At 40.6% G+C, this 16,007-nt stretch overlaps 1 protein-coding gene across 1 annotated transcript in view; it reads left to right on the top strand.

Annotated features, from left to right (window-relative positions):
* Positions 1–16,007, top strand: part of gsg1l (gsg1-like) — a 207,117-nt gene that overhangs the window by 173,224 nt on the left and 17,886 nt on the right. Inside the window, exon 3 of the mRNA XM_043711014.1 lies at positions 7,218–7,370. Coding sequence (XP_043566949.1) covers positions 7,218–7,370 — 153 coding nt within the window. The remainder of the gene's footprint in view (positions 1–7,217; positions 7,371–16,007) is intronic.

Below are 16,007 nucleotides of genomic sequence, written 5' to 3'. Positions count from 1 at the left end.
ACTAAGATAGACAGAGTTGTGGATAGTGACGAAGGATGGTATGGATTACAGAGGGACATAGAGAAGATGCAGAGTTGGGCTGAGAAGTGACAAATGGAGTTTAATGCGGAAAAGTGTGAGGTAGTTCACTTTGGAAGAAATAACAGGAATGCAAAGTACTGGGCTAATGATAAAATTCTTGGCAGTGTAGATGAACACAGAGATCTCGGTGTCCAGGTGCATAAATCCCTGAAAGTTGCCAGCCAGGTTGATAGGGTTGTTAAGAAGCCATATGGTGTGTTGGTGTTTATTGGAAGGGAGATTGAGTTTCAGAGCCACGAAGTCATGCTTCAGCTGTACAAGACACTGGTAAGGCTGCACCTGGAATATTGTGTGCAGTTCCGGTAACAGTATTACAGGAAGGATGGGGAAGCTTTGGAAGGGGTTCAGCAGAGATTTACGAGCATGTTGCCTAGAATGGAAGGAATGTCTTACGAGGTAAGGTTGAGGAAACTGAGGCTATTTTTGTTGGAGGGAAGATTGAGAGGTGACTTAATCAAGGTGTAAAGATAATCAGGGGGTTAGATAGGGTGGACAGTGAGAACCTTTTTCCTCGGACGGTGAAGGCTAACATGAGGTACATAGCTTTAAATTAAGGGATGATAGATTTAGGACAGATATCAGGGGTAGTTTCTTTATTCAGGGAGTAGTAGGAGCATGGAACGGCCTGCCTATAACAGTCGTAAACTCGCCAATGTTAAGGGCATTTAAATGGGCATTGGACATACATATAGATAATAATGGTACTGTGTAGTTTAGATGGGCATCAGATTAATTTCACAGGGTGGTGCAAAATCGAGGGCCAAAGGGCCTGTATTGCGTTATGACATTCTGTATTCTATGTTCAAAGACAGCAATCCCCTCTCTGCATAAAATTCATAAAATGGTAGATTATAAATTGATCAAAATCCATAGATTATTTAAAAAAATCAGTTCATCCCATTCCTGCACTGATCCTTGATTTGCTTCTTGGGTCACCTTACAAATACAATGCAAACATTAAAATATATGGTATCAATCCTAAGGCATCAATATTTGTATGCCTCCATGAGCTTCAAATTGATGTACTTGAAATGCATTTTCTACATTTTTTCTTTCTGGGAAGATCAAGCAATTTTAGATAAAATGTGCTTGTATTGAGAAACCTTTGCTCACTTCTTTTAATCTTGTTGAAATTGATTTTCGTAGTCGCCTTCAAAACATGCAGCTTGATTTTCTAACATCAAACAAAAATCCTCTTCCATTGATTCCCTCAGAACATGGTGACTGCTTGCAAGGATGCCATTTCTTCAGTTGACGTGAGGTTTTTAATCTCAAATAGTTGTAGCCCATGTAAGGAAAGTGATGTTCAGTAGAGTATTCTGGGATTTTGTCCCAGAAATAGTGAAGAAGTGGTGGTATATGTTCAAGTGATGAATTGGTGGGAAACTCCTAAAATTGTTGTTTCCATTTTTTAGTACTTTCTGGTCTTTTAGAGGTCACAGGTTGGGGGATGTTGTTGGGGAAGTCTTAGAGAGTTGTTGTAGTGAATCCTATAGGGATTGCGAATGTTCTATGTGGGAAGCAGAACTCTGGAGCAACCTTGCAATGATGTCTCAGAGTTGCACTTCACTCAGTATAAATAAAGCAGTGTGTGTAGTATTAGGACAGTGTGGAACACCACATAAGATGAACAGATGAAAAATTATTGGACCCCTACAGTGTGGAAGCAGGCCATTCTGCCCACATTGATCCTCCAAAGAACATCCCCCCAATAACTCTTCATTTTCCATGGCCAATCCACCTAACCTGCACAACCTTTGGACTGTGGGAGGAAAGCATGCTACACAGGGAAAGCATGCAAACTCCACACAACCAGTTACTCTCGGCTAGGAATGATCCTGGACCCTAGGTGCTGTGAGGCAGCAGTGCTACCCACTAAGCCACCGCACTGATTGACTGGCCTTTACCTAATGTACCTATGTGATCAGAAGTTGGTATACCTATGATCACTTTGTATAGCAGTGAATAGTGCTCATGTATAATTAAGAGTTTTACTTTGAAAAGCCTGAACCTAAATATGATTTTGACTTTGCCTTCTCGTTGATCAGTATTGAACTCAAATTCATAGCACGGCATCAAACCACATAATACAAGGTAACAGCAATACACTTCCTAGGAAATTCTGGAAGTGGTGAAAATCTCAGATAGTTTTGAGAAATAAAGGATTTAAAAGACGTTTTTTACAAGAAATTGTCAGTATAGTATTAAAACAAGCCAAAAGCCAGAAAAACACCACAGAGATGAACAGCTACAGTGGAGGAAACATTTTTAAAGAGAGAGCTCCTCCAAGGAAACTATTGTAATTCTCAAAAAAAAACCTTTCATACTCAGTAATAGCTGAAGCAAACATCTAAAAAAACGCTGTAAAAGCCCATGAAGCAGCAAAGGAGCAAATATGAATCAAGTGATGGCAAAAAGAAGCCAATTACTGGACCCATCCACCAGATTCAATCCTCCAAGGAAAAGAACAAACCCAAAAGTCAAAGCTAAAAGACACAGTTATGACTTCCAACGAGTGAACACATTTCTGAACGATTTACTTGATGAGAAAGTTATCGGCAAGTAAATTAATTCTTTGGGTAATGGCTTAAAGAAAATTTATTCAGAAAGAAATTAAAGAATACAGATTCTAATTGTGCTTTGAAATATCAAAACCTAACAAGGGAAGTTAATGAAATCTTTATTGTTTCAACAGTTTGAATGATGAATTCCATCTACGAAGCAGTTTTACCAATTTTATTAATCAAAATAGGAAAAATTGGGAAAAGAATAAAAGCTAATTGGATCAAGTGATGTTGAATTTTGACACAAGTATGCCTCAAATGCAGAAGAAAACAATGTTGCCAATAATTTTACCTTTGTTACCATCAAAAATCATTGCATCTTATTGAGTAAAGCCTCTTTGGGAAATTTATACCCATAGGTTCTTGGGAACTTGTTTAACAATTTTGGCAAAGTAATATCTTGATTCATTTCTACATAGACAACATATTGGTAAAGAAAGAAATGAACTTTACTTTGAAAAAAGCAGTTTAAACTACAGCAACAATCTTTGCCACTGAAAGGGTTCAACAACCTTACTCAGCCGCATGCATAACAAGGTAACAATATGTGTATAGTACAAGGAGGTCAGAATTCAGCAATATTTCTCCAAATTAAGAAAATAGTCAACAAACCTCATGAGTCTATCAACAATCAGCCATTGCAACAAAATTCACTGATGAAAGTTTTTTTTATCGGAACAAATTCAAGACATCAAATCAATTTGAGAGATCAACAAATTCACAACATGAAATGCACAATTCCTAAGATCTTAGAAAACTTCAGTTTTGAAAACTAAATCAAATGCTGAACAGGTTTGCACACTTCCTACTGCAGCAGAAGAACATTAGATCATATGTTACACAGACAACAGATTAATATGAAAAGATTTACATTTGACAACCTAATATTCCACATCTAGAGCAAAGGAGACACTGATGAGATTATGCTTCAGTAGCAGTCATCAAATTTCAAAAGAGCCTGTCAGTATCATCATTAATAATCTGTACTGTTATGGACCAGACTAGACCCCCTCAAAATACTTTATGAATGTAGCTGAGACCCTAGCTTTTTTTTAGTTTTAAAGTCAAATGTGAAGTGCCTACTCCACATGCAATGCGACTTGACAAACAACTTGACATTAAACAAAACAAAATTTATTTAAACGCTGTAATTAAAATACAACCAAAGCAAGAGGAATTTTGAATTACTTTACTGTAAAACCTAACAAAATAATAGATACAGTAACTTTACTAATTAACTGTTCTAATACAGGAACATCCCATAAACACACCCCTTGGTAAAAAGGAAAATTTAGACACAAATTCTCACATGCAGTTCTCAATCCAGGAAGAAAAAAAAAACAAGAGAAAATTCAGAAAGAGTAGCAGTCAGGAGACATTCACTGAAGCTCCCAACTCTAGTGATACTCCAACAGCTTCTGCTTAAAGCTAAAACCCAGAAATCCTGATCGGTGACAGCTGACCACACCCATTCAGACTGTAAAAAAAATGCCGAGGTGTCACAAGCTGTTTACTCAAGTGGTCTTACCAACCAGCGCTGCACTTTTGTCTTACAAGTTCTCTTCAAAAACAGCCAGACAAAATGACTTCTTAAAGCATCATCACCGTGCATACTATCTGAGCCATGCAACTATTACAACAACAGTTCATTTGAGGCAGAAATGTCATTGGCCTCTTAGATAATCAATCACTGAATTATTTCAATCAAAAGTGGATTCCACTCTAGAACAAATACTCTAAATTACAGAGTCTAGAAAATTAATCAAAAATATTATACAGAAAAGGTTCCAATGAATGCACAACATTCCACAGAATACATTGACTCGAGTCATAGAGTCATAGAGATGTACAGCACAAAAACACACCCTTCGGTCCAACTCGTCCACACCGCCCAGATATCCTAAATTAATCTAGTCCCACTTGCCAGCATTTGGTCCAAATCCCTTCCTAATCATGTATCCATCCAAATGTCTTTTAAATGTTATAATTGTACCAGCCTCCATCACTTCCTCGGGCAGCTCATTCCATACACGCACCACCGTCTGCATGAGAACGTTGCCCCTTAGGTCCCTTTTAAATCTTTCTCCTTTCACTTTAAATCTGTGCCCTGTAGTTTTGAACTCCCCCACCCCAGGGAAAAGACCGTGTCTGTTCACTCTATCCATGCCCCACATGATTTTATAAACATCTGTAAAAAGAGCAAAGCACAAAGAAAATGTACAGCCCAGGAACAGGCCCTTCAGACCTTCATGCCTGAGCCGATTCAAATGTACTGTCTAAACCTGTCGGTCAATTCCTAAGCATCTGTATTCATCTGCTCCCCACCTACTCATACATCTGTCCAGACGCATTGTAAATGAATCTACCATGCCTGTAAGATCACCCCTCAGTGTCTGACATGCCAAGGAAAACAGCCCCAGCCTATTTAGCCTCTCCCTATAGCTCAAACCCTGGCAACATCCTTGTAAATCTTTTCTGAACCCTTTCAAGTTTTGCAACATCCTTCCTGTCATCGACTACTTAAACTACAATGAGCTGTCTGACCAGAGGAAACAGATCTTGCATATGAATAACATACCAAACATGAGAGCATCAACACAAAATCCTGCGCAAAATAATGTTACACTATCTTCAGGGGTGATTCTAAAGCTTCATGTTAAAACTATCTGGCATTCCACCAACAATGTACTTATTATAACAAAACGGGCCACCTCGCAACAGTCTGAGGAAGATAGCAAATCTAATTGTTCCCAACTCAATGCATACGTTCATGTCCTGGGAACATACATCATCAATACAGCAAGGGAACATGCTTCACATGAAGAACAGCAATGCAGGAAAGGACTATGTCATTCCTTCCTAGCAAACGATTAATTGTATCCAACACCAGTAATGGGGTGCAAGATCTATAACTACTTCACAATTGTCATTCCCTCCTGAAACTACATCACCCCAAATTCCTTCAGTCAGATCAATTCAGTCTCTGATCTAATGGAAACTAGCAGAGAACAAACAAGATCAACAACTTTACATCAAGTGTTTCCGTATCTGATCGTAGATCATGTCCAAAACTCAGGCAAGGGTAGGAAGCATAAGGAAAATAAAAGTCCAGTAAATGTTATAAAAAGAATGGATCAAAGTAACTCTTTTGAGAATGCATAGAATTATTCATCAATGTTTATGACAAGGGACAAAACATGGGGTAAGGATGCTGTGTAAGGATCCTGAGGCAGCCTTGTGATGATGTTAAAGAGCTGCACATCACTGAGTATAAATAGCACAAGGTGAGTACTGTTAGAACAGTTTGGAGTTATTTCCCAGACCAGATTTCAACATGGACATGAGCACATGAAGATGTCCTTATCTAATGTAACTATAGGTCAGTGCCTAGTATATCTATGATTATCTTGTACAGAAATATTTATGTATAAAAGAAAGCATTCCTTTGAAGTCTCAGACTGAAGACAGTCCTAGCTTTTGCCTTCTCCCTAACCAGTCTGCCCAATCCAAACTCGTAATGTGACATCAAACTGCATCCAGCCACCGAACATTGGTGGCATTTGTAATCTTCTCATTTTGAATACTGAAATGAAGAATTAGAGAAACTGTGGAAGATTAATTGATAAATAACAATTCCAATGAAGAAGCAGAAAGGAGAGTTCTGTTGTGGACTGTGTGACAGTTTGTGAATGGGGAAGCATGTTTTGAGTTTATTGGTATTGAGCACAGCGGGTGCTCATGTTCAGCTCTTATCCCTTCTTCATGTTCTACTTTCTGCTGCATTTCCTCTAATGCCTTTTGCCTGTTGCTCAGCTTCTCAGTTGACAATTGGCAACTGTTCTGACTTTTGCGTTCACCTGAGGTGTTTGACTACAGCTTTGTAGCACCCAGCACTGAGTGAAGCAACTGACTCCAATACATTGAGTGGGGTCAATATTCTTGCCTGTCACTAGTTGGGAATCAACTTCCTAAATGTCTATTAGCAGAAGGTGCTGTATTGCCGTTTTGGAGCCTTTGCACTTTTAACCTCAAAGCAAAATTTAAAAAATGAATTCAATTGATTTTAACATGAAATCTGATCTATATTTCCTTGAGTACTTTGTTTAGTTAACGAGCAAGCACTGTGGCTATTATAGAACCCTAACTGGGAAAGTAGAACTGGAGTCAATTTGATTAATGCTTCGGTGAGCTTTAAATTATAAGAATCAATTATGTCACTTGGATTAAAACATCATTAATCTATTAAAGTTGATTAATTATAATTTTAATGAATTGTTTAAAGGTCATTGGAGTGAAAATATAATTTTAGCTTCTAAATTTTAATCGGCAGATTTTCAGACTTTGGTAAAATGTCATGTTTTTTTGTCTATTTGAACCATTTTCCATTCTTAATGCATCTTGTGATTGCACATATTTTAATGCAGCTTCGTATCTTGCAGCTAAATTATCATTAGACAGTTGAGGCAAGGTTCCTTCCGTTCATATCATGCACAGTAACTGCTCAGACTGTTTCAGATGTGCTCTTCCAGTCTCCCCATGTGATTTCTCAAGTCTGTGTCTCCTGTGTTGCAGGTGTTCTTTGGTTGTCGGTCATCTCTGAAGTTTTATATATCGTGCTTTTAGTTGTTGGTTTCAGCCTGATGTGTCTCGAGCTCTTTCACTCAAGTAACGTGATAGACGGCCTCAAACTGAATGCATTTGCTGCTGTCTTCACTGTTCTTTCAGGTACGTACAATTTCAGTTCCTACAAATTGACATGCAACTAAAGCCTGTAGCCCTCTGCTGATAGTTCATTCTGTCAGAAATGTCAAAGGGTCAGGAATATTGCAGATGCAAGCTACTGATAAGTCTTTCCAAATTGTTTCTGGAATAAAGGAATGCTTAAGTGTTAACAAACTGCAATGATCACATTCTGGGCACTGAATGTTGAGTACATAACCCACAGTGTAGCAATACCATATTGCATTAATTCCATGAGTGTGAAAAGCCATAATTTACGAATTGGCTGTGATGTCGTTTTATTACTGTCGATGTCTGTGATTTGTGCCAAAGCAATTTTTAAAACCCAGTGGAACACTGGGATATGCAGCTTGAAGAATGAAGTACAAGTCTCTGCAGGGCTTTCCAAGCAGTCTATCATTCATGTAAACGATCATGTTCAATTTTGGTGTTAAACCTCAAAATACACAAGGATTACCAAGAATCTGAAACAGAATGACAAGCTCCAACTCAAGGATGAGATATGGCAAAAAGTTAGAAGAACCTAGGGGACAATTTATCCGGACCCAGCACTGGGTCGTGCATACAGAGTTTCTGGGATATGATCTTAAGCACCTGCCCATTCACAAGTAAAGGGTAAAGTGACCCAAGACAGTCTATGTGTCAGCTAATTTTGCTAATTAGGAAGGTAACGCCCCTTTGAGGTCTCCGCTGAAAAATGCACCACAACCCACCATCGCAAGTGGACCTCAAGGGAGCTCAGTGAGTGAATTTAGGCAACTAGGGATACGCTGTAAATACTGAAAAAGCCAGAGACACATCCCACAAGGAATCCCACAAATTCCTTTTTAATACTTACGATCCAAGTTCAAGTAAACTAGCAGTTAAACTTTTGGTTTAAAATGGTTAAATATTAGTTTATTACAAGTTGTTACCGATGACTCCGTAGGAATAAAGTGATATAGTTATTAACAAGAAACTGAGGCAAGCTTAAAATAAGTGCAAATCAGACTAAACAAATACTTCAAAAGAAGTAAGTCCCAAACGTTTTTTATGAATTGCCATTGGGGCCCATTGCTTGTGTTCCCTATTGCTAAAGCAGAAAGGTTAACACTTGAAGTCAGATTCAGCAGTTGTGATGGTTTCTGCAGTTGAATGTTCGATGTGTTCATTTACATGTAGGCTCAACAGGACGGCAGATTCTGGGAGTGCTGGCTCTGGCCTTGCAGTGTTACAATACAACAAACCTCCAGCTGTTACAAGATGCCTCTCTCTTTCTCATCCCCTCTGTTGAGAGAAGTCTTTCTTCTAGATGGTTTAATATGGCATCTCTCTTTGTCTAGACAGCTTGCCTTTTTCAGGCATTAATAGCTGGCACAATAAGAGTTCCACTGTTACCAGGGGATCTATGCAAGGACCTAAGTCAGGCTTCATATAAGGAATTTGCTTTTGAGACACAGCTCATCTTCTGCCTGTGGTTCTTAACTTTCAAACAGCTCAATGTGTAACTAGATTCTCGCAATGAGTTGTGAGGGACATTTTTTTTAATTTCTGGACTAGACTTGTTATATTTCCTCGCGTTTTTCTCTGTAATCTATGTAGAACCTGTTATAACAGATGAATTGAAATAGTTACTTTTCAGCTTCTTTTGTCTAGTTGCAGTCAAATTAACTTTTCATTTAAGAAATGTCGCAACCTCTTGCGTTGTTTTTCTATGTATTACCGGTCCATAATTATGCAGTCATGACACTACTGGAGTTATGTGCATGATCTGTTTAACTTTTACAGGTCTAAATTGGTATATCCAGTAGCCCCTAAAAACTTCTGGCAAATATCTTTCTTGCAATTGCTGGCATGGTGTGTTCCTCCTGCTCAAAGTGTCAATTATCCATGAAACAATAAATGTGCAAACCTTTGATTTTATTCCCTTGACACTCCCCTTGAGAGCTTCCCCCCATCCCTACATTCCACTCCCCAAACCTTGGGCTTTAAGTGGGTAAGGAGTGTACCTCTTTCAGAGTGAGAAGGTGCAATTGCTCAGTGAACCAATGGTCCGCGCCCTTAACTCTGATGCCTCAAAGTACCCTTTACCATTAGCACTGCAGAATCACAGAGCAAAGCATTGGGGGAGTGGGGGAGATGGTGGCTCAGTGGTTAGCACTGCTGCCTCACAGCAACAGGGAACTGGGTTCAATTGGCCTTGGATGATAGTCTGTGTGGAATTTGCACATTCCCCCAGTGTCTGCTTAAGTTTCCTCCAAGTGCTCTGGCTTCCTCCCACAGAGTTAGGGTAGTTTGGCCACGTTAAATTGCCCATTGTGTCCAGGGATGTGCAGGCTAGGTGGATTAGGCATGCAATTGCAGGGTAGGGATTGGGTGGGATGTTCTTCAGAGGGTTGGTGTGGACTCAGTGGGCCGAATGGCCACACCATAGGGATCCTGTGAGCTTCATTAAGATGAAGTCAGTAAACTGTGGTCCAGATTTTAATGCCAGTCTAGATATGTGAACGGATGGCATTTGCTATTGCAGATATAAAGACCAAGATAATTTTAATCCCAGGGCATCATTAGGGTCAGGTGAATTGGCTATGATAAATTGCCCATAGTGTTAGGTGCATTAGTCAGGGGTAAATATAGGGTAGGGGAATGGGTCTGGGTAGATTACTCTTCCGAGGGTCGGTGTGGACTTGTTGGGCTAAAGGGCCTGTTTCCATACTGTAGGGAATCTAATCTAATCTTATCTAATCATTAAAATCCCTTTGAAACAAGCTTTATTGGTGTTTAATAAGGCATTGTAATATTGCCTTGAATCTATTTGCCTATCGTTAAGTCCAAATAAAACATCAGCAGCAATTTCTGCCTGGACATGAAGAAGAGATTCAATAATAATAACAATAACAATAACAATTTGCATTAGCACTATTCATGCAGTTAAGTGTCCTCAGGCGCAGTGTTTGCTGTAAAAATTAATATCAGAACGCATATCCAAAGCTTGCTCAAATAAAGCAGATTGCAAGCAAGGAGAGGAAAGTTAGAGAAAGCAGAAAGGTGAGGAAAAGGAACTCCGAAACCTCCTGCTGAGATATTTGCAGGCTAGGCCGCTAATGGACGGAACAATTAAGATTAGAAATGAGTGAATGGACAAATTTGGAAGAGTTCAGAAATCAGAAAGGTAGTGAGGCTAGAGGAGGTTAAAGGGGGAATGGGAGGTTATTTTTAAAACGATTTCATGGCTAAGTTATTCCACCACCCTAATTGCTCTTTAGAAGAGCTGTGTTCTTCAACTGCTCCAGTTCCTGAGATGGAGATTTGTCCACAATGCTGTCAGGGAGGGAGTACCAAGATTTTAATCCAGCAATAATGAAAGAACAGTAATATATTTCCAAATCAGAATGGTGAGTGGCTTGGAGAGCAACTTGCAGGCAGTGGTGTTCCCATGTATCTACTGACCTTTGGCCTTTCAGGTTGTGGTTTGAAAGGTGCTGTTGAAGGGTCCTGTTACAGTACACCCTGCTATCACCATGTGTCAGTGGTGTAGGGACTGACTGTTGAAGGTGGTGGCTCGGGAGCCAATAAAGTAGGCTGCTTTGTCTCAGACGGTGCCAAATTCCTTGGCTACAGATGGAATACCTTCATCCAGGAAAGGTGGAAGTATTCTATCACATTCTTGACCTGAGCACTGTAGATGGCAGATCGGCCCAGGGTGCACATAAGGTGATATTTTGTATAAGGCAAAGGTTCTGGCAGCATCTGTGGAGAGAAATCTATGTTTCAGGTGGAGTGACCCTTCCTCCTGTTCTGAGGAAGGGTTTCTGTTTCTGTTTCTGCTTTACAGTATCTGTAGTTCTTTTTGGTTTTTGATCTGATAGGTTTAATGCTGGGGGGGTGGGAAGGGCTGCATTATTTCATTTCCTTTCAATTACGTACTCTGTCAATTCTGCATTATTCTTTCTGATAATGCTTTAAATTTCATAAGATAATAAAATTGTAACTCTGCTTACTGGAGTCCTGCTTATCTTTTAGGAACTGGGGAACAAGAGAAGGCCATTCAGCCCTTGGTGCCTGCCCCACCATTGAATGGCTGATCTATGACCTATCTCCGTATACCTGTCTTTGACCTACATCACTTAATCCCTTGAGCTAAATGGAAATGTATTGATCTCAAATTTGAAATTAAAAACTGATCCGGCATCCACTGTCATTTGTGGAAGAGAGCTCCAAGCATCTATTACCCTTTGTTTTGACTTGATGCTTTGTAGCCAGAATGATGGCTAATTTCTATTTGCAGCCAAAATAACGCTTTTCATATTTCACAGGCAAAATTGCCACTGTGAAAATTTCATGGGTGAAAATACAATGTTCATCGTCTTACACAGTGGACCGCACCCATTAAGTGGGCAGCACAGTGGCTCAGTGGTTAGCATTGCTGCCTCACAGCGCCAGGGGACCCAGGTTTGATTTCACGTTAGCTGCGTGGACGTTGCACATCCTTTCCTCCGGGTGCTCCGGTTTCCTCCCACAGTCAAAGATGTGCAGATTAGGTGGATTGGCCGTGCCAAATTGCCCATAGCGTCCAGGGATGGGTGGGTGAGCCATGGGAAATGCAGGGTTACAGGCTAAAATCCTCTTCGGAGGGACGCTGTGGACCCGATGGGCTGAATAACCTGATTCCAAACCGTAGGGATTCTGAGTTTTTTTCAGTCATGTTTTTAATGTTGCAGCTTTAATAAATTTTCCTGCCTAAATTATATTTTAAGCGATTGATTTCCCTTTTGTTATGAATAGGTGAGGAGGGACGAATTGGTTCCTTTGCTTCTGACACAGGCACAACAGAAATTTTATTCCTTATTTTATTCTTATTAGTATGCGGCTATTACCAGACTTAAATGTCATACTCACTCAAAATTAAGGAGCCTATTACAACGTTTTCTTTGGTGAAAGAAAGAGGAATGTTATTGCTTAATAATCATGAGAAAAGTAATAGGATGCAAAATTATACACTCAAATGCAAAAATAAATTTTAAAATGAGGATAATGTCTAGTAAGAAAAGGAAGATAAAAGAAAATTAAAAGTTCTTTCAGTCCTTTGAGGTATTTGATTGGAACCTGAGAGCCTGGTTGTCTAACTGATGTCTTTGATTCTCAGCAGTTCCAAATGTTGCAGATACCTTTGAGCTTTCAGTGCAGGAATGCTTCAGCAATTTGCTTTATTACCTTTCAGTCCTTTTGCAGACTCTGAGAGAAAAACAAGGAGAGAGAATCAAATCCCTCCTCCCTACCTTTTATCTTAGCCTGTTTGGCACACCCTCCTCTTTCCTGCAGAAGGGCTTATGCCCGAAACGTCGATTCTCCTGCTCCTTGGATGCTGCCTGACTTGCTGCGCTTTTCCAGCAACACATTTTTAAGCTCTGATCTCCACCATCTGCAGTCCTCACTTTCTCCAAGGAGAGAGAATAATCCAGTTCAGCTGTTATAAGTACATTTTTCTCTCTTTGCTGCTCTGTCATAGATTCTTAGAGATGTACAGGACAGAAACAGACCCTTCGATCCAACTTGTCCATGCTGACCAAATATCACAACCCAATCTAATCCCATTTGCCAGCACCTGGCCCATATCTCTCTAAACCCTTCCTATTCATATACCCATCCAGATGCCTTTTAAATGTTGTAATTGTACCAGCCTCCATCACTTCTTCTGGCAGTTCCTCCCATACACACACCACCCTCTGCATAAAAAAGTTGCCCCTTAGGTCCCTTTTAAATCTTTCCCCTCTCACCCTAACCTTTTCCCTCTAGTTCTGGACTTCCCTACCCTGGGAAAAGACCTTGCCTATTTACCCTATCCATTCCCCTCATGATTTTATAAACCTGTATAAGGGCACCCCTCAGTGTCAGAGAAAACAGCCCCAGCCTATTCAGTCTCTCCCTATAGCTCAAATCCTCCAACCCATTGTCTTTGGTTCTTTTGCAAATCACCTTAAATTCCATGAGCTCTGATTTTTTTTCATTCTTCAGTCATTGGATGATTTCCTTATCTATACCGTTCATGGGGTTACCAAGGCAACCACACATCGGCTCGCATCAGCCTCTCCCTGTAGCTCAAAACTTCCAACCCTGGCAACATCCTTGTAAATCTTTTTGACACCCTTTCAAGTTTAACAACACCTTTCCCATACGTCAATGTAACTACTTGGAATATAGTTCACTTGTGTATTCCTTTCTGGCTTCATTGTTTATTCCCAAAATTTGATTGGATTTGGATCATTTGCAGGTGAGTTTTCATTCCACGAAGTGAAACATATCCAGAAAGGTATAAGTCAAATGAAAGATACAGGTTTGAGTGACAATATCTTTTGATAACCGTGACAATTTATGATTCTTATTTATTGATGGCCTCAGGATTGGGTCCCTGTATTTCCCATGGCTAATTCTGGACACTATGGGCAATTTAGCATGGCAAGTCCAACCTTCCCTACACATCGCTGGACATTATGGGGAAGTTTAGCATGGCCAATCTACCTAACCTGCACACCTTTCACCTGTAGGAGGATACTGGAGGAAATACACGCAGACACGAGGATATACAAACTCCACACAGACAGTCACCTGAGGCTGGAATTGAACCCGAGTCGCTAGGCACTGTGAGGCAGCAGTACTGACCACTGAGCCACTGTGCTGCCCTGTGTATGTGTGGAACCAAATAAGACCAGCTAATGGTTGGGGTCAATTGCAACCATCGATCCTCCTTTCTAGATACTTTCTAATCATCCTGCTCAGAGACGCACCTCTGGAGCAGGTGGGACTTGAGCCCAGGCCTTCTGGCTCACAGAAGGTAGTTGTAGGAACACTACCACTGTTCCACCAGAACCTTTGAAGCTTCCATTCTATATTCTACCTAAGGATGCACCTTAACAAGATATAGTCTATTGCATAATGGTCATAGATATAAATTATATTAGCTAGTTAGACATCAGATTGTCAGGTGATACTGATGATATTTCTGTCCCGATAAGGATCTCAAGCCTTTTCCTTTTCAAGGTTGAATGATGTCATCAGATTGGGTGGAAATCTCCATAATTAGGAGCGTGTTGCTGGAAAAGCACAGCAGGTCAGGCAGCATCCAAGGAGCAGGAAAATCAAAGTTGCGGGCCGGGGCATTCCTGATGAAGGGCTTGAGACCGAAACGTCGATTTTCCTGATCCTCGGATGCTGCCTGATCTGCTGTGCTTTTCCGGTGCCACACTCTCAACTCTGATCTCCAGCATCTGCAGTCCTCACTGTCTCCTATCTCCATAATTAATCCTACCTTAAGAACCATTATCTTATGCAATAAATCAACATGAATTCTGAGCCTTTGATTTGTTCAAAGAGCCATACTATTTATATAGCTGGTCCAGTTCAGCTTCGGATTGATGGTGTGGTTAAGTGACCGAGACCCAAAATTGGACATTCAAAATTTGGCCTGACAGAAAATTGGCCAAGCTAAATTTAACAGCAGCTATTGGCTGCAGGCAACAGTGAAACCCAGGTCAAAAAGGTCACAAAGGTTCAAGGACAACCACTTACAACCAGCCCGAGGATTGTGTATTGGAGAAGTATTGATCAGACTTTGTGGCACCTTGACTGTCTGAGAACATGCACTATACACCTCCCTGGCAGAGCAACGATGAGGGGTGTTGGTGTAATCCCATTGGATGTTTTGAACCCAGCTCATGACTCTATTGGTCAAAGGCTAAAGAACATTCCGGTATGTCCGGGGTGAGGGGTATTAAAAACACACATGGCAGCCATCCCTCAGTATAGATTTGCAGGAAGACCCCTGGCAGAAGACTGTGTAGCAACTCAAGAAGACCCAGGAGAAGATACGCCCCAAACTGTGAGCCCCAGGTTTATAGACGAGAGCCAGCTCTAATGTCAGAGAGGAATGAGTATCCAATAACCCAGTTCAAGGTCACTGAGGGTAATATCCTTTCTCAGATGGACAGAGCTAGATAGAAATTAAATATTGTGAGAATTTGGGAAATGCTCGCAAGGTTTTTTATAAATAAGGAATATCTTGTTCATAAAATCAAGATGAATTGCAAATGAAATTTTATGTCCCTTTGTCTGCCTCACTGGTAAGTACACTTGGGTAAAGCGATTTTAATACATAAACTGGTCAGAGTGTCCAATGCCCAGACACCAATAGTAGCCCCAGGAAGTTCATAGTGCAGGATTCATAAATGACGCTGTCATTGAAAGTCAATCGCAGATGGTTAGATTTCCATTTGTTTGAGATGGTCAATCACTAGCACTTTCATGGTGGGAATGTAACTCGTCTCTTAGAGAGGGTTCCTGAAGAAGGGCTTATGCCCGAAACGTCAATTCCCCTGCTCCTTGGATGTTGCCTGACCTGCTGCGCTTTTCCAGCAACACATTTTTCAGCTCTGATCTCCAGCATCTGCAGTCTTCACTTTCTCTTAGAGACGGTTGTGGGGTTAGGGGAGGTTACAGAGATAGGGAGGGTTATGGGGTTAGGGGAGGTTACAGAGATAGAGAGGGGTGTGGGGTTAGGAGAGGTTACAGAGATAGAGAGGGGTGTGGGGTTAGGGGAGGTTACAGAGATAGGGAGGGTTATGGGGTTAGGGGAGGTTACAGAGATAG

Source organism: Chiloscyllium plagiosum, chromosome 21 (genome assembly GCF_004010195.1).
Source record: "Chiloscyllium plagiosum isolate BGI_BamShark_2017 chromosome 21, ASM401019v2, whole genome shotgun sequence".
In the NCBI taxonomy this organism is placed as follows: Eukaryota; Metazoa; Chordata; class Chondrichthyes; order Orectolobiformes; family Hemiscylliidae; genus Chiloscyllium; species Chiloscyllium plagiosum.
The sequence above is the reverse complement of the archived record's forward strand: the minus strand, read 5'-3'. Positions and strand labels throughout refer to the sequence as shown.